General features: G+C 34.0%; 1 protein-coding gene across 5 annotated transcripts in view; it reads right to left on the minus strand.

Moving 5' to 3' along the window:
- Positions 1 to 22,671, minus strand: part of PDS5B (PDS5 cohesin associated factor B) — a 184,404-nt gene that overhangs the window by 60,109 nt on the left and 101,624 nt on the right. For all 5 annotated transcript variants that reach the window (XM_033235594.1, XM_033235585.1, XM_033235601.1 and 2 more), the window contains exons 14-19: positions 16,969 to 17,050; positions 14,368 to 14,416; positions 11,418 to 11,557; positions 9,844 to 9,959; positions 7,828 to 7,933; positions 4,235 to 4,395 (exon numbers count right to left, since the gene is read on the minus strand). In XM_033235594.1, the coding sequence (XP_033091485.1) occupies positions 4,235 to 4,395; positions 7,828 to 7,933; positions 9,844 to 9,959; positions 11,418 to 11,557; positions 14,368 to 14,416; positions 16,969 to 17,050 (654 nt within the window). The remainder of the gene's footprint in view (positions 1 to 4,234; positions 4,396 to 7,827; positions 7,934 to 9,843; positions 9,960 to 11,417; positions 11,558 to 14,367; positions 14,417 to 16,968; positions 17,051 to 22,671) is intronic.

Consider the following 22,671-nt stretch of genomic DNA (forward strand, 5'->3'; position numbering starts at 1 on the left):
CCTAGGAAATTCTTTAGTTATACTGTTTCTTCCATCAGAACTCTACAGTTGTTGAATCATTAACTTCAGAAATTATATGTGGTTTGAAAAGAAGTCAGCCAGCTTCATTATTTTCCACTGTACTGACCTAACTAGTTTTTCTTGATATTTGCAAAATCACCTTTGCAATCCCTGATAATTTAGCAAACCGCACCAGTATATTTTCCAAAAATGAGTCTTCATCTCCAGATTCATATTTTCAATCATTCAAAACAAATTTATTACTATTCTCTTTAATATTTTCCATTTCCCATTATTCTACTATCTTCTCCATAGACGTCAATTACGGTTTTTCACTATCTGCAATTCATTCTCTTTAACTCCATTTTTTCTGTCCAATTTCTCCATATTCTATGCAGATTTCCTTAAGCCAAATCTCTAGCTCACTGATTCCATCTTCCATATTGTTTATTCTGCTCCTTGCTACCTATATTAAATTATATTCTATAATCAATATCCTTAGCCCTTTTTCATGTATTATCTCATTTTTGTTATCTTTTTTCTTCTCATGTAATTTGCTGTTTACCTTCCTTGGCAGCTTAAATGACTAAGACTTTCTTTTGATACTAGAAAAATTCGATTCTAAATATTGCTTATCAGTTACTTTGGAATGCTAAGATCATTACGTAGGTTTTGTGTTTTTTAACTTGCTTATCTGTATTCTGTTACCTCATCTTCAAGTAAGAAAAATTCTCTCTGGCTTTGCTATTTAAACAAAAGTATAGTTAGCATCTCCCAGATGACTGAACACGTCTCTTAAAAAATTAACGTAAGGCCGGGCGCGGTGGCTCAAGCCTGTAATCCCAGCACTTTGGGAGGCCGAGATGGGAGGATCACGAGGTCAGGAGATCGAGACCATCCTGGCTAACACGGTGAAACCCCGTCTCTACTAAAAACTACAAAAAACTAGCCGGGCGACGTGGCGGCGCCTGTAGTCCCAGCTACCCGGGAGGCTGAGACAGGAGAATGGCGTGAACCCGGGAGGCGGAGCTTGCAGTGAGCTGAGATCCGGCCACAGCACTCCAGCCTGGGTGACAGAGCGAGACTCCGTCTCAAAAAAAAAAAAAAAAAATTAACGTAAAAGCTCCCAACTCAGGCTACAGTTGCTTCATCACCTGGCTAAGTAGCATAGGAATGAAAGTTAGGACTAAAGGTAGTAAGTCCTTTTTCTCTGTGTAATTTATCTCCAAATTTGTTAAAACTCTTACAAGGATAAGAACCAGTCACTGGAGCTATGGGTACATCACATGCTGTGATAGGATCCTCAGTTTTGGCACATCTAAATACTTTTAGGAGAGTCAGACTCCTGAGAGACAAGCTGAGTCACAATGGAACTCATTTAATTCATCGTTATGGAACCCCATAACTCATCATCGTTTTTCGTTTAATGGGTCAAGCGTATAATTGTTTTCTGCTCCCGTAAAGTCGGTAAAAAGATATTTCCTTCATGATTTTCCTTAGTCTTACCCCATCACTAAACTTTGCTCTTCCTGGTAAACAGGTTGACCTAAAGAAAAATACTATGACCACAAAGCCTCTCCTTTAGTCCTAGTACAGCTAAAATCAGGTTCTCTTTCTTTCTCTTAAAGTGTGTCCATATAGCAATATCCTCCCTCTAAATTAGCAAATAATAGGACACTTACAGTACACTGCCAATACATATCCCTTGTCAGTGTTCTCACATTCAATACAGTCCTAATGGCACATCTGGTGCCAATTCTGTCCAGTTTGTGGTAGCTTTATTAGATACATTTTTCCTTAGGTTCTTTTTCATTATTTTGATGAATTCAAGGGAAGACAGTTTAATCAACAGTCTCTTAACTGTATTATTTTTCCTCAAAATCAACTCACCTAATTTAATAAAACATTAAATCTACATACATAGTTTATCTCCTGGAAGAAATTATTATGAGTTATTTCATCAAGAACAGTGTGTGCACACTGTAGGAATTCAGTATCAGCTGAGTTAATTCTCCTCATGAGAAGTATCTGAAATATATTCAGTATATAAATCAAATAATTTTAAATACTTCAGTTCCACAGTAAAGCAATACATTTTAAAATGTCCCATTTACATTTCAAAATGTCCACCTTTTGACCCTGTTCTTGTGGTTCTACAAATACATCAAACCATGTTTCTTTAAAATATAAAAGTTACTAAGAAAATCTAGAATGAAAATAATAAATCCTCCAGGGAATAAGCCAAACTTGAACTCTGTCGATGCTCTAATTAGAAAAGAAACTGCCGTAATGGGTATCACACCATAGGCATTGGAGCCAAACAGGCCTAAATTCAAATCCTGGCTCTGTCACTTGCTAGCTATATGACCTGGGTCCATTTACCTCTGAACATTAGATTCCTCATTTGGAAAACCAGGATAATAACTGCACTTCACTGAATTGTTACAATGTTTAAATGAGACAGTATAATAGGTGGACATTCAGCAAATGGTATACAGCTGTATACAGTCTATACATAATGTGCGTGTATGTATAGGTATTACATACGTGTGTGCAAGAAATACACATACATAAAACCAAACTCATCTCTGATCTGACTAGGAGAGACACAGCAGCATCCAAAGGGAACCTTATGTTCTGGGATTACTTAAAAATTAGAAGTCAGGGCCCGGCGCGGTGGCTGATGCCTGTAATCCCAGCACTTTGGGAGGCCAAAGCGGACGGATCACTTGAGGCCAGGAGTTGGAGACCAGCCTGGCCAACATGGTGAAGCCCTGTCTCTATTAAAAATACAAAAATTAGCCAGGTGTGGTGGTGCATGCCTGTAATTCCAGCTACTCGGGAGGCTGAGGCAGGAGAATCACTTGAACCTGGGAGGTAGAAGCTGCAGTGAGCCAAGATTGTGGCACAGCACTCTAACCTGGGTAACAGAGTAAGACTCCGTCTCAAAAAAAAAAAAAAAAAAATTAAGAAGTCAGTTCCAAACAATAAGGGTTCTTACTCTTGCCAGAGAGACTACTGTTATAAAATTTTAGTATGTTTCTATTACCGTTTAAATAATTGCCGGCCAGGCACAGTGGCTCACGCCTGTAATCCCAGCACTTTGGGAGGCTGAGGCAGGCAGATCACCTGAGGTCAGGAGTTCAAGACCAACCTGGCCAAAATGGCAAAACCCCATCTCTACTTTACAAAAAATTAGCCAGGCGTGGTGGCAGGTGCCTATAATCCCAGCTACTCAGGAGGCTGAGGCAGGAGAATCGCTTGAACCCAGGAGGTGAAGGTTGCAGTGAGCTGAGATCACACCACACTACACTCCCAGCGTGGGCAACAGAGTGAGGCTCCATCTCAAAAAAAAGAAAATAATAATAATGCCTTTGTTCTATTTATCAGCAGTTTCTAGAATTAAGTACACATGAACAGAAAGGAATAACAAAAATTATACCTGAAACTCTTAATTGCAAGCTAGCTTTACTCCCAGTCTCTTTCTAAGGAAAAGACCCATAGGCAATTCTTCTCCATAAAAACCATGGTACCCCAATCACAACTAACCAGACTAATGGGTAAGCCAGATGTGATGAGGTAGAGGTGAAAGCAACCACCTATGACTACGTCAGTATCAGAACCACCTATTCCATCTTCTCTCCAAGAACTAGAAGAAGAGATACACACAGAGAAGTAAGCAGTGACATGTAAGAAATGAAGATTTATTCTTCTGATTATAAAATCTTGAACTATGATTATCCCATGATAACAGCTCAATTTGCAATTATGGGAAATACTGCAACACAGAAAAAATTGCACTGCTGTTAAATATTCCATGCTTCTCTACTTCCTTGTGTCAGTTAAAGCACTGCTTCTGAAATTTGTTTGTTTCAGTACCCTAAATCACAGAGGAAACTAAAGAATATTATAGACAGTCCTGATGAAATTCCTTTGAAATTTCCCATCATACCTTAAATTCATATGAATTGCTTATTCTATGCCATAATATACCAGGGACTATCAAACTGATACATCAGAAAGATATGCCATGTTTATCCCCCAAGTTTATGCATCTTCTAAAATAACAATCAAAGCTTACTCCCAGGAAAGGAGAATCTAAACTGAACATTACAGACTTAAGATAACCTAGACAGTTTCTCCTCAAAACTTGAAAGATTCCAATTATTACATAAATCAAGAAATAATTACGTTTCTGATGTCCAGAATATTTATCAAAATAAACTCAACTCACGATCTGATGTGTGGAAAATCCTCTTCAATTCTGCTTCCTGTATTTTTGAAAATTTGTAATGCAGCTTCTGCTACTTTTTCATCATCCATTTTCAGACAAGCCAGTAATGATTCAAATGTTTCAGCAGAATGAAATGAGATGGGATGTGTAAATGAGAGTACCTATAAAATGAATCATAAAAATGATTTGTAAAATTTTTTCATCTTTATAATACAAATCCAAAATATTACATATTAGAAATACTATAAATCAAAGTCAATAAAAAAATAATTATGTTAACCAAAACTTGACAGCACTATAAACAAAATTTAAAACATACTCAACTATGTAATGGAAATGTTCCTCTGTAGGAAGACTGTATGATATAATGAAGTAATTTCTTCCAAAGTTAAATTACGTGTTAATATAATTTTAGTCAAAATAATTTGGATTTTGATTATTGTTCAGGTTTTTTGGTGGAGAATGAGAGAAAAGGGGACATGAAGAGAGAATTTAACAAAACATCTCTCATCTTCCCAATAAATGTCATTAGCAGAGACTGAGTAAGAAGAGAATAGGGAAAGGGGTAAAACACTGACAAGATAGTAAAGAAGTCTATAAAGTTCCAATAACCAAATCACAATGGTATGAACATTAGAATAATCATGAAACAAAAAATATAAGGCAGTAAGTATACTCTAGAATATATAAAAAAATAGATTATATAAATTGTAAGAGATTACAAAGAGGTCAACAGAAAATAAATAGTCCTGAGTAAACTGAATAGCTATTGGGAGAAAATCAAATTAGGCCCCCCACCCCCACAACACACTTTCAAAATAAATTTCAGATGGGTTGTGTTTAAGTTTTTAAAAAACAAAAACAACAAAAACCCTCTGTACAAGACAGAGTTTTTTTAAGCATAAAGTAAACAAAAGGAATCAAATGTGGAATGTAAAAAAAACAGCACACAGCAGAAAAATATACTAAGTATAATGCCACATTTATGTTTCTAAAATATTCAAAATAAGCAACATGTTATTTAGAGATACATACACAGATGATAAAACTATAAAGAATATTGAAAGAATAATAAATCCAAAATTCAGGACAATGATACCTGGTGAGGGGATATGAGTAGGCAAGAAAAAAGACTACTCAGGGAACTTGAACAGTATTTTTAATATTCAATTTAATGTGACACTCTATTTACTTTTCACTTGTATTCACTTGGTTACTACATATTTACTTTTCACCTGTATTCACTTGGTTACTATACTTATAATTTACATATAAGAGAATACATGTTTATACATATATCAAATATGTATCAGGAAAAAAAGCAAAGGAAATATAAAGCTCATTTAAATCAGCAAAAAAAAAAAAAAGACAGAGATGTCAGTAGATGTATGAACAAACGATAAAAATGGTGAATTTACCATAGGGAAAACACAAATGATTAACATATGGATGGTGGACCTCACTAGTATTAAATATGCAAATTAAAACATTATTTTTGCTTATCAGATTTGCAAATCTTTTAAAAATGTATTACATTCCATTTTGTGAAGGTTAAAAAGATGGGTACCTTCACATACTACTGATGGAATTATATATGGGTAAAATTTCCCTGTACAGCAATTTAAATATATATTGCTCCAAGAATTTTGAAAGCGGTCACTCTCTTTAACTCAATAATGCTCTCCTAATTTTCTAAAAAATATGACATTGCCAAGAGATCTTACACAGAAACACTCAGCTTAGTACTGTTTGTACGAATGAAAGTAGAAAAATGAAAATATTCAACAATAGGAAAATACTAGTGATACAGAGAAAGGAGAGTTCCAAAGTGAGGCTTAGCCCGCGAGGGTTTTTGGCTTTGCCAAGGAAAGAATTCAGTGATATGGTAAAAGAAAACAGCTTTATTGAAGCAGCAGTGTTACAGTTCCAGAGGTGTTATATATACCTCTATGGTTGCTTCTGCAGAGCAGCACTACCCCACAGGCAGGGTGCAGAGAGTTGCAACTCAGGGCAGTTTCACAGTAATATTTATACCTACTTTTAATTATATACAGACTAAGGGGCAGTTTATGCAGAAATTCCTAGGGAAGAGGGAGTAGCTTTTGGGTCATCAGGTCTTTGCCAAGGAAAGGGACAGTAACATATTAGAAATACTATATTTCTAATATAGTATTTCTAATATTACTATTATATTTCTATATATTATATAGAATATAATATATATATATTAGAAATAGTATTTATAATATACTATTAAGGCATGAGCTACCGCACCCGGCCTTAATTATTATTTCTAATACAGTATTTCTATATTACTATTATAGTATTTCTATATACGGGTATTGCCACAGCAATGGTAAACCGACAAGGTACATTGGTGGGCGTGTCTTGTGGAAAGCTGATTCTGTCTTGCCCTTGTTTTAGCTAGTCCTCAATTTGGTCCTGTGTCTGAGCCCCATCTCCAGAGTCCAGTCCTGCCTCCTACCTCAGTAGGATAGTATGATACCCCAAATAATGGACTAATCACCATTTCAAAAATGTTTATTATTATTTTTACCATGAGCTAGGCATGGTGCTAAGAAATTCATGTACTTGATTTAATGTCCTTTGCGAGACAAGCACTTAATCATTATCTTTTTTTTTTCTGAGACGGAGTCTCGCTCTGTCGCCCAGGCTGGAGTGCAGTGGCACAATCTCGGCTCACTGCAAGCTCTGCCTCCTGGGTTCACGCCATTCTCCTGTCTCAGCCTCCCGAGTAGCTGGGACTAGAGGCGCCCATCACCACGCCCGGCTAATTTTTTGTATTTTTTAGTAGAGACTGGGTTTCACCGTGTTAGCCAGGATGGTCTCCATATCCTGACCTCGTGATCTGCCCATCTCGGCCTCCCAAAGTGCTGGGATTACAGGCGTGAGCTACCGCGCCCGGCCTTAATTGTTACCTTGATTTCATATGAGGAAGTGAAGCAAGTAATGTGGTCAAAGGCAGACAGCTACTAAATGACAGCCAAAAATCAGATCTGCTTTAGACACTCTTAAAAAAAAACTCTTGAAAAACACCAAGAAAAATGCTTATATTTTAATAAGGGAAAATAGTTAAGGATACAAAATTGTATTTCAGCTTGATCTCAATGATCCCAACTATGCATTTGTTGAAGATTAAAAGGAAAGAAAAGAAACTGATGTTTATGTATGATGAGCCTATGTTTTTTGTAATTTTATATATTCTAAGTTGTCAATAATGAATTAATATTTTTACAATCAGTAAAAGACAGAATATTTTATGAAACACAAAAAAGTTTGACAAAGAATTTGGCTCATTCTGCAGTAGAGCTGTACCTTCTTTGCTCACTAATGACACCCTGAATTATATTCCACTATTTTAATGTAATTAGTACTAGGCTAGATTATAGCATTTAAACCCCAAAATAATCAGATCACATGTAAGAATAAAAATACAATTTCTAAATCATCTAAAACTGAGAAAATTTTACTTTGAATTATATAAACTTAAGAAAACATCAAAAACAAATAATATAAACTGTATATGTTAAACAGATATCTAATTAGGCACTTAATTTTAAATAGATACTTACCTTAAGCAGTTCAAGACCTGCTCTGATGGCTTGATCAGTTGGAACACCCTCATCTTCATCATCTGCTGTTCCATCTATTGATTTGTTCACTTGCTTAATAAGAGCACTAAAATATGACCACAAAAAGTCATTTTTTCAAATGTTACTAGCAATGTCTAAGAAAAATAATCCTGTGTTACATATATGTGCATATACATATATACATATCTGAACCGAATACAAATTTGACATAGCTGGTTTTTTAACACTACTGCAAAAACAACCATAATAAAATATTTTCAGATGCTTCTTTTCAAAAATAGTTCTTTTCCCTTGCCCATTCAAATGAGGTCAAAATGTTACTCAATTTGTTCTTTATTAGTGCTATCAATATCTTTATTATATTTTTCATGGCAGGTCGGAGCTCAAACACATAAACGACAATTATTTTTAATTATCTAAAACTGATTATTAGTCCAGCAAGTAGAACAATATACACAGAAATAAAAAAGGATAAAGGAAATATTAAGCCCTTCTAGACCATTTACCAAATATTACTGTGTGTCAGGCACAGCTGTCAGAGTCAGAAATATATCTAGGCCTCCTCCTAAAAGGTGAGGAATATCTAAGTAACAGACATACAATAAAACCTCAGAACATCAGAAAAAGAACAATAATAGATCAAAAGGAAACATGATGTTTTCAAACTTTCTTCTAATAAAAAGCTTATGTTATTTTATTTTATTTATTTATTTTTGAGACAAAGTTTCACTTATTTATTTATTTGTAAGACGAAGTTTCACTTTGTCGCCCAGGCTGGAGTGCAGTGGCGTGATCTCAGCTCACTGCAACCTCTGCCTCCCAGGTTCAAACAATTCTCCTGCCTCAGCCTCCCAAGTAGCTGGGAATACCAATGTGCACCAACAAATCTAGCTAATTTTTGTATTTATAGTAGAGACAGGGTTTCACCATGTTCGTCAGGCTAGTCTCAAACTCCTGACCTGAAGTGATCTGCCCGCCTTGGCCTCCCAAAGTGCTGAGATTACAGATGTGAGCCACCACACCCAAATTTACTTAATAAATGTGTCTGATTCAGAGTCTTCCTCTTAAAAATACAGAGCCTTCTACTTCTTGTCTTGCTTTTTAAACCTCAGAACTACCTCTTCAAATGAAAACTGATACAAGAGGAGTCCAAAGTGACTGACAAGTAACCAAAGTAGGGTCACTCTATTTGTAAGGGGTCAATGACCATAAGCTACGCCCAATGCCCTCCCCAACAAAACATCCCCAAAAGGGTTTGAGTACAAGATGAAAAAATCATTAGTATTATTTATTTTAGATTATAACATATACCTCTCAAAGAACACTATTGATGACTAGTAAATCAGTATGCTCTATATATATTGTATAAGTACTTTATTTTTTCAACTGTGGAAAACATTTTAGGGAAAGTTTAAAAATAAAAAACATCTCTTCCCACATTTCACAAAAGGGAATGCAGAGATAAAAAGAAGTAAGTTTCCAACTTGTCACAGGTAGTATCAAAAGCTGAAACTTTAAATGAGGTTTGTTTTAAAAAACAACATTTTCAGTTCTCAAACTATCTGTGAAAATGCATCATTTGTTCCTTTGCAACAGATTCACCTAATTTCCCAAGGGTATAAATAAAATTTATTTATATTACCTAAACTATGCAAGTTAACAAAAAAGAAGAGTGTCTGGTATACTGTTAACAGATAAAATTAGGCTTAGATTGACAATTTCTCACACAATTTGAACCAATCCTTAAAATTAAGATAACAAGAAAAATAACAAATATACAGATACAGATGAGTGTATATACATGTGTGTGTGTGTGTTTATGTGTGTGTGTGTGTGTGCATATACAAATACAGATATATACAGAGGAGTACACAATACACACAGATGTGTAGCTAGTTTGGTGCCTTGTATATAGCAGGCACTCAACAATGACCGATTCCTGAATGCATGAATGAATGAACAGCAATGAGAACGTAGTATTTTCTATACAAATACCTGATAGATTCAGTATCTATGTGCACAGGTGCTATCCTCTCCAAGAGAAACTTGATCATTTCCAGGAAAGGATTCGTAGGCTGTTTGGGGTTGCCCAACTTCTTAGTTATTTCACGCTGTAATACAGATTTTTTCAGTATTACAAAAGTACATTTAAACAAACCATTATGTTAAAATAATAAGAACCAACAATAATTAAAACCATGTAATACTGACGCTGGAATAAACAAATCAATAAGAACTGAACAAGTCCAGAAAAAAAGACTGAATTAAGGATTTAGCATATGAAAAAGGTAGTATTTCAAGTAATCAGGGAAAGGTAGACTAGTCAATACACCGTATTGAAATAATTGGATAGACATTTGGAATAAAAACAAAGTAAGGCCCCTGTCTCATATACTACATCAAAAATATTCCAAAAGGATAAAAATACAAATGAATAAAACCAAGAGTCACTGGATGAACAAACTTGAGGAAGTAAAATTATCAGAAGAGCTTGTTAAAACTACAGATTCCTGAATTTAACCCTGAAGATTCTCATTTAGTTGATCTGGGGTGAAGCCAAGAATCATGTTTCTCTAAAAAGCATTTCAGGAGGTACATAGGTAACAGATTAAGAATCACTGGCAACAATAAATATTTTCATTCACTTATAACAGAATAGGATTTCATAAGAAAGACAGCAAAGTCAAATACCATGAGGAAAATACTGACTTACCTAGATAAAGATAGAAACTATGGTATGCAAAGAACATAATAAAGGGTCAACTAAAACTGACAGAAAATAATCTGCAACTTAACAAATGCCATATGACAAACTCACAAATCAATAAGATAAAGACAAATACCATTCTATAAAAATAGCAAATATTATAAACACAACCTACAAATAAATATGAATGGCCAATAATCCCAAGGAGAAAAAACGGTCAGATGACTAGCGACTAACAAACATAAATACTATCAAAATAACTGTGTTTTTGTTTTCACTTGGGTTTTGTTTCCAGCAATGACACTGACCAATATTGTTATGTGTGAGAAAACAGTCACTCTCATTACTGGTGATTAGCACAAAATTAATTCAGTTCTGCAAAACAATTTGCCAAAGCATATTAAAGGCTTTAAAAATGAGCTGTCAACCTATGCAATTGTACTTCTTAGAATTTATCCTAAAGAAAGAATCAAGACGATGTAAAAATATTAATTATATTCTTCTTCATAGTAATCAAAAAGTAGGAAAAAATGTGAATGTGTAACATAGTGGACTACTCAATAAATTATAGCACATGTATTCAATGGTATGCTATGGAGCTATTAAATACTATAAAAGACTAATTAATGAAAAAGTAAAATGTACAAAACTGTATGTATAATATAATCTCACTTTATAGAAGGACATACACCACAATATTAACAGCAATTGTCCCTATAAAGAAATTACAGTTTATCTGCATTGTTATTTATGTGACATTTTTCAAATTTAACATGATGAATATAAATTACTTTTATAAAAGAGAGAGACAATAAAGAAGATTTGGTGGCTTTTTCAAACATTAGCTCTTTTCTGTCCTTACCACACAACCTTCAGCCTGCTTGCAGGAGCATGTTGGACTAACAAGTACTTCTAACTGCTTTCTTATTTTCTCATCATCTTCTAACACCTGCGTGAATTTCTTCATGAAATCCTGAGCCTTACCAGGATCGGGTAAATTTCCTTAAAATAAATTAAAGTTCAATTAAAATCAATGTTTTTAATTCTTAAAATAATAATAGGTCAATGTTTTCATTTCTTTTATTGCTTTAAAATCCTTACCTACAAATTCAGTTTAGTTTAAGAAATTAAATTGTGAAACACCTTCAAGAGTCAATTTTCACAAATAAAAATATATTTTCTAGAAATATAAAACAGGATCATTGTGAAGGGACATATATGCAAGAAAAGACTAAAATGGCTACTTCTAAGTAATCCCTTGTAAATATTTAAAGGCATCAAATGTCAACCTGAAAAATGCCAGTTTTATTAATGTCCCCTTGAGCTTGCTGCACACACTGCTCTCTTATAATTTAAGAGATTAATCACTAAGTTTTACCTTTAAGAACTATTTTCCTGTATTTCCCTGTTTATTGTTAAACCAACCCAGAGAGTTTACATATACATTCTTGCTATCTAGCAGTGACATACACTGAGCAACCTATTCCAGGTGTTACTGCTGGGTAAGTCATTACTGCATGGGAAAGAATGAGTCTCTGTAAAATCAAAAATGATTTTTATACTATTCTGCTAATGTGTCTATGTATCAAAATACTTATGAAAGCTAGTAAAATGTTGACTGTGGTATCTTTTTCTCCTGGCTTCTTAACTGTTGTAGAGAACCAGACTAGAATATGGCATCTCCAACAACAGAAATTGTAAAACAGAACTTCGGCACTTTATGAGGCCGAGGTGGGTGAATCACAAGGTCAGGAGTTCAAGACCAGCCTGGCCAAGATGGTGAAACCCCGTCTCTACTAAAAGAATACAAAAATTAGCCCAGCGTGGTGGCAGGCGATTGTAATCCCAGCTACTTGGGAGGCTGAGGCAGAGAACTGCTTGAACCTGGGAGGTGCAGGTTGCAGTGAGCTGAGATCTCGCCACTGTACTCCAGCCTGGGTGACAGAGCGAGACTTTGCCTAAAAAAAAAAAAACAAAAAAAATAACAACAGATTTTTGGACCATCAAAATAGTAGTAGAAATTCAAAGCAATCCCAAAACATGAATATAGTAAACACAGTCTTCAAGTTCACATACAATTCTGAAATCCCATTTTATGTCTTGATGAGATATTTAAATGACTTAATGTAGTTAAGAATCTATTAATATATTAATCCTAAATACTTCTGTATGACCTTTTCATGTTTCTATAATAGAAAAAAATCTGCAAAGAAAGAGAACCACATTATAGTACAACAGATAAACATGATCACTTATAGAAGATAAATGGAATGTTTTTATAAGTTTACATAATAAGCACCTGAGGGCAAGCTGGAAAACCGCTAGTTCAGCACTTCGCAATCTATGTTCCAAAGATCACTAGTAGTTCAATGGAGTGTAACAGTGTTCAGGAAAAGGTATTTTTTTCAAATAATTTTGGAAAGTGTTATTTTACAGCCCCTTCATAAAGAATGGGCATCATAATAAAGGCTACAGTAAGGCCTATTATTTCAGAAAAAAAGGGGGGGGGGAAGAAGGGAGAAAGAAAACTCCTTTAATTTAGCATTCTATAAACACATATGACAATGAAATCCCTTTTTCTCACAATACTAAGTTAACACCTGCAGGATACTAGCATTCCTTGAAACAGAATCTGGGAAATACTGAACTCACTGGAAGAAAACTGACAGGAAAAAAAAAAAAGAATTTAGGGAATGATCTCTTTTAGGAGACAGAATCCATAGCTAAATAAAGGTGATAGGCCAGGCACCGTGGCTCACACCTGTAATCCCAGCACTTGAGGCCAGCACTAGCCTGGGCAACACAGGAAGACCTAGTATCTAAAAATATGTATTTTTTAAATTAGCCGGGTGTGGTAACACATGCACGGAGTCCCAACTACTCAGGAGGCTGAGGCAGGAAGATGGCTTGAGCCCACGAGGTCGAGATAGCTTTGAGTTATGATTGTGCCACTGCACTCCAGCCCTGGGCAAAAGAGCAAGATCTCTTCTTTAAACATCAAATTATTTTTTTTTTAAGGAATAGCACAAAACAACTTGCTTTAGCAAGTTATCCAGGTGACTGGAAAGTAGTTTTCCCAGGACAGAAAGACATTTTGGTCTTAAAGTTCTACTCATTCTAATACTCCCATTACTTAATCCAAAACCCAGTGAGTTAGGTTTACTATTATCTTCCGTGTCTTAACTTTACTTTCATATACATCTTGGAATATTTGGTGTCTCAGATTCATCTTAAGATCTCTTCATTATCACCAAGTGGAAGCTCAGTAGAAGCATTCTTCCAGATGTTTCTGATTATTCCTCTGTCCATCTGCTATACACAGTGACCTCTGAGGTTGGAAGAAAAGCAAATGACCTGCAAAAACAGCGACTTTTCCCTACTTTTACACTGAACAAAGGAGATGTTCCACATAATCCTTTTGTATTTACTGTTAAATGAAATATCATTTTAGTTAACATCACCTAAAGCAAAAAAGCAAATTAATATTTTTTCAAAGAAGCTGTTATGTATGTAGTTATTAGGTATATCCTTTATATTTCCGCTTGGAGTGAATTAGCTTCAGTTAGTCACATTAGAGCAAGCAACACCAAACAGATTCAGTTTTTATAAGTTTTTACATGATGATTTAAATAAACTCTTAAAAATAAATTTATGTACTAAATTCTTTCTCCAGCTCTAGCTCACATAAGAAACTGAAGAAAATTTAAAATTCCTGTATTATCATAGCCTAGAACAAAACTGCATGAAACACTTTAAATTATAAAAATATTTCAATTAAAATTACATTTGATACAGATTTTTAAATAACTTACTTGTAATAACCATCACTTTCGAAAATATGGCCTTGACACTGGCATCTGTCTGTAAATCACACAAAAAAATGCAAAATTAAAATTCCCTGACAAAAAATTTCATCCCACTCTGCAAAAAATTAGACAAGCATAACCCACTAAATGCTGCAGACCCGTGCTCTTACCACTACTGTCACCTTCTTTATTATTTTTATTAAACTCTAGATAAACTAGACAGGAGGTAAAAGTAAATTCTTTCTCCACTTTCATTACGTCTTATCTCACCCTGTTGTGTTAGCCTCCAAACAGAAATCAGACAGCTGCACTACATTTTGGAACAGGTAGATATTTTGGGAGTTTTTGTTGTTGCTGCTGTTGTTTTTAGAGCTGAAAGAACAGGGAAAACTCCTACAATGTTTAGACCTGAGAGCTGTAAGGCATAGTCATGAAGCTTATGGGGAAGACACTGAAGACAATTAAGATGTGACTGACACGTCAAAAAGCTGTTTCTAAGAGTGTTAGTTATGGGTTGCATCAGGGAAGTGTTATTTCAGTGAATTAATTCACTACATTATACTGTATGTAATACATTCATGTACTATGGCATGTAAAGTCACATGCATAAAAGATGTTTCTTAGAGTGCTAATTATTCACTGCATCAGAGTAGTGTTATTTTAAAAAACAGAAACAAAGTCATTGAGCAAGTTTATTTAAAGTACTGAGCTAAATAAACATTGAACTGAAAGCAATAAAATCAAATATATATACAAACAGACCATACCTATTGAGAATGAGCTTGCTAAGAGGAACTGAGAGTTAAAGCATAATAAAGTTCAAGAAATAATTCCCAAATATTTGGAATTTAAAGCATCAAACAGCTGTCTAGAAACATGTAAGATTTCTATTGCCGCTGTTTTATTTCGGGGGAATGAAGCGGTGGTGGGCTATCCTCCTCCATTCTGTTACTTTTTCAAACCCATCACACATGAATGAGAACTCCATCTTTCATGTGGATAACTGGATAATTATTTTAAGACAAGCAAAAAGAAAATTCCACACTGTAGAAGAGAACTAAACATTCCAGTTGAATTGAGACTGTATTTAGTGATTTCACATATGACTCAGCAGGAAAGTCTAAGACCCTCCCAATTTTTAACAGGCAAAATGATGAAGCTTCATCTAAATACATAAAATTTTAGAGGAACAGTGATAATCAAAAACAAAGTTATATTTGATTACAATCTCACACATCATGCTGTTTAACATATGATTTATACATTTAATATACTACCTGGATGCTACAATTTCAATAATACCTAAACACAAATAATTTTATATACACGTAAGAAAGAACATCTTATATTTTTAATTAACACTCTTACATCTTTGGCCATAAAGAGGTAAATACACAGAGCTCCAAGCAGCAGAGAGAGGCACTTTATCCAGAGATTATTAACGAAAACATACTAACTTACCATATTATGACACTAACTGAAACATGCTTATTGGCTAAAACATATTAATTTAACAGGGTTTAAGAGAAAGGAAACAGCAAAATCACTAAATTAGTTTTAAGTGATTTATTTTAAGGGAAAACATATTTTAACAGGTTCAATATACTCAATAATCACAGAAAAAAGGTTATGTTCAATAAAACACAAAGAGATCACTGTCTATAAAACAAAAATATTACTCAAATGTAAGCTTCAATTAGGCAAAAAAGTGGTACAAAATGTCTTATTACTAGTGATCTGAAGGTTTAAAAAAATAGTGAAAGGGTCACTATAAACCACTCAAACAAATGGTGTGAGTTTTTTGATTTGTAGAGCAACTGGTGAATTTATGTCTAGGGAAAAGGTGAAAATTTTCACCCCTTAGATGAAAACAACACTGCTCCACTGACCTCTATCCTGTGAAGTGTACGTATGGAAGAGAGATTGAGAAAGAGCACTCTAAACTGAAAAAGAAAAAAAGAATACTCTTGCTTTCCCTGAAGGCAATTTAAAATGACCAGGCACACTGCTTTTTAGATGAATTATGCCTTTTACACGTCTATATACAGCATTTCAGTGGAAAAAAAAAAAAAACCCTAGAATCACTCTAAATGATTGATAAAAGATAAAATATGATACACCCAATGGATGAATACCACCATTAAATTATAAGTACTAGGTAGTACATTAAAATCTCCATAAATATTAAGTAAAAATATCAAGATACCTAACTATAATTACATAATTATTGAAACTTTCTAAAACCACAAGCGTATACAAAAAAGTAGGGAACATCTTAACAGTGGCAATATAAAATGTAATTTCCTTCTATTTTCTATGCTTTCAATAATGCTGAGTTATTGTTTACATCTTTGTATTAAAGCTACCAAAAAACTTTAATTTTGAGTACATAGATCCACACTCTGTTTTATATTGGGTATTATTATCTTTTGCAGATGTAAACATTTATCACTTTCTATCTAATAAGTTTCTTAAAAATTAAGAGTTTTCTAAGTAAGGAATCCTAACTTCTACAGTCAGAACTTGTGCAAACAGAATTGTAGTAGCAATGGTAAACAGTAATTAAAATACATGTGTTTTAAAAAACACTGAAGAAAAAATTCTTACTTTGGGTTGCTTAATCAAGTCAAGCAAATCCTTTACTTGATGTCGGAGCAGATTTTGACATTTCCACATTTCATTCAATGCTCTGAAAAACACAAACACACACATTTAAATAACAAAACAGAATAAAAATCTTTCTAGAATATTACAACTATATAATTTAAGGTTCAAATTATAAAAGGAGATGACAGAGATGAGATGAAATTCACAGGACTAAGCAACTGATAATGTGTAGAGGGAAAGAATGGAATCAAATATAACACAGCAGGATCAAAAGAAATAATCAGTGGTCCAATTAGGGTAGGAATTAACCAGATAAATTACAAATTTGAGAAATAAAGGGATAACTGACAGCGTAAGGTGTTGTAGCAGGCAGGATGAAATGGAATCAAAGACATAAAAAGAAGAATTAGTTATAAGAGAATGGGGATACTTTTTCTTAAGACAAATCTTAATTAAATTTTGAACAGTCTGGAATTATTTATAAGTGAATATTCTTTTTATAAGTCAAAAACTCTGATGTTCTCTTAATAGTTGTATTGTTCTCAGGCAGAAATTTAAATCTAAAAAAATTATACAGGTACAAAAGAAAATATATAAACAACAATATTATATTAATATATAGAGAATAATTAATGTTAATGAAATACTTGATTACAGATTAGAACCACACAATTAAACATTTTTAAGAAAATCTCCCAAAACAAGGAATACTTTTCATCAGTTTGTTTTCAGTTATTCTACACTACTATTAACCTCTATTACCATGCCTATGAAACACTGCCAAAAAGCAGTAACACAGATGCATATCAAAACTCTTTTCCTGTAATAGACAAAGAACACTGTTTCATATTTTAATTCTCCCCTTTAACAATCTGTTTGAAAAATGCCTTTCAATTTTTTAAAGGAGATAAACCAGTTCAAATTTGGGACACTTGAATTCCTTTATAGTAGTCACATCAAAATGATACTGGCAAAGCAACATGAGGACATTTTCATCTTAGAAGTTAGATTTTCAATAGCTATACTTTACTAATTTCAAGTTACTAAGTTCTATACATTTTCATAAGCACAGTTTAAGAATATAAACATTGAAAGCAAAATGTTCATACTCCAGAGGACTAAAAATCTAACAAGAGTTGTATGATTAAAATAATTTTCAAAGAAATGTAGCAGTCATTTGTAAAATTACTTCTGAACTCCAAAGTCAATGTATTCTCTCTTTCCTATACATTTAATCATTCTAACTTCTGAAAGGCCTAGATTTTGAAGCTTGCTTTCACTTAAAATAAAAGGGAAATGACCTGTTATAGTTACTCATTAAAGATAAAATGTCAAGCTATTTTAAAGCCCATTATAAACTATTACGGCTATAGCTTAAATCAGAAAGTGACCATCTCTAAGAACTTGTATTATAACATGTTTATAGGAACTGTCATTTCAAGTATTTTAATAAAACTGTATTAATTAGCAAGGCAATCTGTGCCTATTTATTGCCTTTCTAAATAATTCTCTAAAAAGGGGAAAACAGTTATACTAGGAGAAGCAATATTAGAACAGAAAGAAAAATCTCTATTTAATATTAGTCTGAATTGCAGTTCTGTTCCTAAATGTAAAAACTCCAGTCACAGCCTGGATATTCTTATATTTGTTACCTGACATTTTAAATACACAATTAGTTCCCACAATTCTCCTTGTTACCAAACCACAAGTTTGCAGCAACTCAAAGAAAAAGACAGCTACCATCAGGCTTCAGTCAGTGGCCTGTCCAACTGTTGAAGAGGACCTGTCCTCCAACCTTTACCTCCCAACTGACAAATCACTCACGGAACTTAGAAGCACAAAACTATCTAGACGTAAAGTTGTTTTATTAAAAGAGAAGATCACAACGAAGACCCCGATACCATCTTCTACTACTGTCGCTAATAGGAGTGCTGGGGAACTTGTGAGAGGTGGAAGTACACACTGTTCTCTTTTTCAATAATCAAGATATTTCATTTACTTAGGAGCTTATTCAAAAACTGATTCACATAAAAAGTCTGAAATCTAAGAAATACTTTGTCTTCCCCAAAGAAAAGTTGTCAGAGAATAAAATATATGGCTCTTTCAACAAGTAAGAGGAATCCTAACCAAACAAGTTCTCACCAGGAACATGCCTGACAAGCAGCTATTTTTAAGTCCCTTTCAAACTAAGTTGAAGTCATATATTCAAATGACTTCAGGGCTAGAATGTAATTTAAATGAATAAAGAGGAACAGGTGTTGTAATACAGAGTAGTGAGGCGTGTGGTGAAATCAGAACATTAATGGACCATAAAACTATAAAAGATCAGTATTATCTGTATTCAGGAAAATTAAAGATAAGAAAATTTGATACTCAAAAGATTAGGAAAAATTTAAATGTCTGATAATATAGAGGAGGATGCAGAAATCCATAAACCACTGGTAGGAGTATAAACTAGTATGATCGTGTAGGAAAACAATTTGACACTAGTTTACAATGATGAAAAGGCACATAGTCAGAAACTCCACTCCCAGCTATATACTAGTGATTATGAACCTTGGTGGCCCATTAAAACCTCCTGAAAGGCTTTTCTAAAACTCAAAATGCTCAGACTACAGTCCAGACAAATTAAGTAACTATGTCTGAAGGCAGGACTTACTTTTCAATTGTTTAAACCTCCCAGGGTGATTTGAATAAGTAGCTAAATTTGAGAATAACTCATATTCATACCTTAGAGAAACTCTTGCATGTGTATATTAAATTGAAAAGTATTTACAGTGGCACTATTTGAAATAGTAAAAATAAATAAATAAATAAAAATGGAATACAGACGTCCATTTTCTGCAATGACTCAAATTTCTGATATCAAAATAATGGAATAAAATTATGGATTAATGACAGTGCAATTTTATAGCACAGTGAAATGAATGAGATATAGCTATGTATAATATTATGAATGAATCTTGGAAATAGAATAGAAAAAAAGACACAAAACACTATATACACAGTTGTTTCACTTTCATAAAGTTCAAAAACAAGCAAAAATATATTACTGAGCGATACACATATATACACACACATATACATACATGTTAAAAATTTTTTTTAAAGGAAACAAGAAACAAAGGTAGAGGTTACCTCTGGGAGGAAGATGAATGGGAGAAAAGTTTACAAGTTGACTAACAGATTCATAGGTATTTTTATTTTATTACTATGCTTCATAACATATATATGTGATTTTTTTATTATTACATAATAAAAAAGGTAATGGATTTTGGAGAAAACAACCACAGATAAAGTACTAAAATACTGGTAAGTATAATAGTTGGCCAGCTAATCACAAAAAGTTGGTTAAAGTGAAAATCCTCTAAAAAATGATATATATGTACCCTAAATGTTTTATCTCAAAAAACAGATAAATATCCATTCATTCACCAACCATTTTTGTAGAATCAAAGCCTTTCCTTTTGAGTACTAGTCTAGATTGAAATTTACTTTCATCTTTTCAATGGCATTATTTTTCAATGTATCGCTTGTGAATAGCACTGTTTCACTTTTGAATTCAATCAAATATACTTATTTAAGTGATGAGTGATATCTGACATGCTTAGTTTTATAACAACTATCTATACTTTTTATATTTACTGTTACTTTTCTTGTTTTCTATCTTGTTTCTGGTATTAAAGTTTTCATTAATTATTTTTTGTTCCTCTTTGTTTAGAAGCTATACATTTTAACTGCTTTCAGAGGCAACTGTTAAATGCCCACTTATGACATACTTAGTCAACATGTCTGCCCTCACTACTAATATGATAAAAGAACCTTGGAACACCTTCATACTCATTACTTACCTATCACCTTACATGCTGTTATCTGACAGGACCCACCTGCAGTCAAAATTTTTCACAAAGGCATCAGGCATCAACCAGTCAGAACCATGGGCAGTGGAAGAAGGTCCTGGAGACATTCCAGCCCTGCCCAGGCCTGGTAGGGCCATAGGAAGGAGGACTGCAGGGACACTCAGGAAATCTCACATAGTACTGCAGTGGTATATGGTACTGGCTAAATACTGGCCTACATGCTACATACTTTTTAATCCACACTCCCACCCCTTGCAAATAAAACTGTATTATTACTGTTTTTACAGTCCTTTATTATTTATACTTATAGAAATGCTTCAAATTCTTGAATCTTTTTTTTTTTTTTGAGACGGAGTCTCGCTCTGTCGCCCGGTCTGGAGTGCAGTGGCCGGATCTCAGCTCACTGCAAGCTCCGCCTCCCGGGTTTACGCCATTCTCCTGCCTCAGCCTCCCGAGTAGCTGGGACCACAGGCGCCCGCCACCTCGCCCAGCTAGTTTTTTGTATTTTTAGTAGAGACGGGGTTTCACCGTGTTAGCCAGGATGGTCTCGATCTCCTGACCTCGTGATCCGCCTGTCTCGGCCTCCCAAAGTGCTGGGATTACAGGCTTGAGCCACTGCACCTGGCCAAATTCTTGAATCTTATTATTTCTTTACAGATTTAATTTCCTTTCTTACCAAAACAAAGCTATTCTTTAATAATTTTTTTCAAGTAGGACTGGCAAATTATTCATTTTTGCTTAAAAGTGACATTTCATTTTTACTCTTGAATGATAGTTGGGTTGAGTAGAGAAGTCCAGATTTAGTATGATTTCCAATAGGTTGTTTTGAATATGATATAAATACCATATTTCATCCAATTTAAGAGGCCATCGATTGATTTTCCCATGAGAAAAAGAGCCACCAATTAGGCTATAACGAACCAACAATTTTAGGATGTATTCCAATTCCACAGAAAAGTTTACAAGAAATAAAATTAAATATGAGAGTAATGTATTTTACTATGTGTAGTGGAAAAATAAGCTTTGGAACTAAGTAGGATTGAGTGCAGTTCTGGCTCCCTCTTACTCCTTGTGTGATTGTGTGGAATGTAACATCTGTGTGATTCATTTCATCATATGTAAAACAGGAAAAATATCACTTAAGCCAGGGTTGCCAAGCTTTTTCTGTAAAAGGCCGGACAGTAAATATTTTAAGCTTTGTGGGCAATCAGATCTCTTTGCAACCTACTTTTCCACAGCAGCACAAAAGCAGTTACACATAATACAAATTCCAGTGCCTGAAATACAGCAGGTAGGGGGAAAAAAAGGTGTATTTCTCCCCTCTACAACCTTTTCCTCACTATTTCTGTATAAAACATAAACAGAAAATAAAATTATTTCCATGGAGAAAATGAAGTCAAAGTCTCATTTAAACAGTGGTACAAATGAAAATTACATACAGTCCCTGAGATCTCTCCAATTTCTCAACATTTAATCCCCAATACTTGTAAACCACATTTGCTGGAATACTAAGGATCTACATTTCCTAAAACCTAAAGCAAATCTCTAAGACCTCAATTTCCTAACCCCTAGTATGATTCCATTAGACTAGCAATGTCTTTTCCATGTCTAACATCCCAATGCCATCTTACCTAAACACCCAAAAGTATTTTCTTAACTACAAAAACAATATGTATTTGTGCTTACTCTTATGTCAAACTATAACATGGTGCTGTTCAGGCTATGCAACACAAAATTTGCAGCCTACTGCTCTACACCGTAACGCAAATCAGTACACCAAGTGAGAATAAAAAGGGAGTATCTTCACAACAAGAATGTTTCTTAATGTCTTAAGGAAAACAAA

This window comes from Trachypithecus francoisi, unplaced genomic scaffold (assembly GCF_009764315.1).
Source record: "Trachypithecus francoisi isolate TF-2019V2 unplaced genomic scaffold, Tfra_2.0 Contig01461, whole genome shotgun sequence".
Taxonomy (NCBI): domain Eukaryota; kingdom Metazoa; phylum Chordata; class Mammalia; order Primates; family Cercopithecidae; genus Trachypithecus; species Trachypithecus francoisi.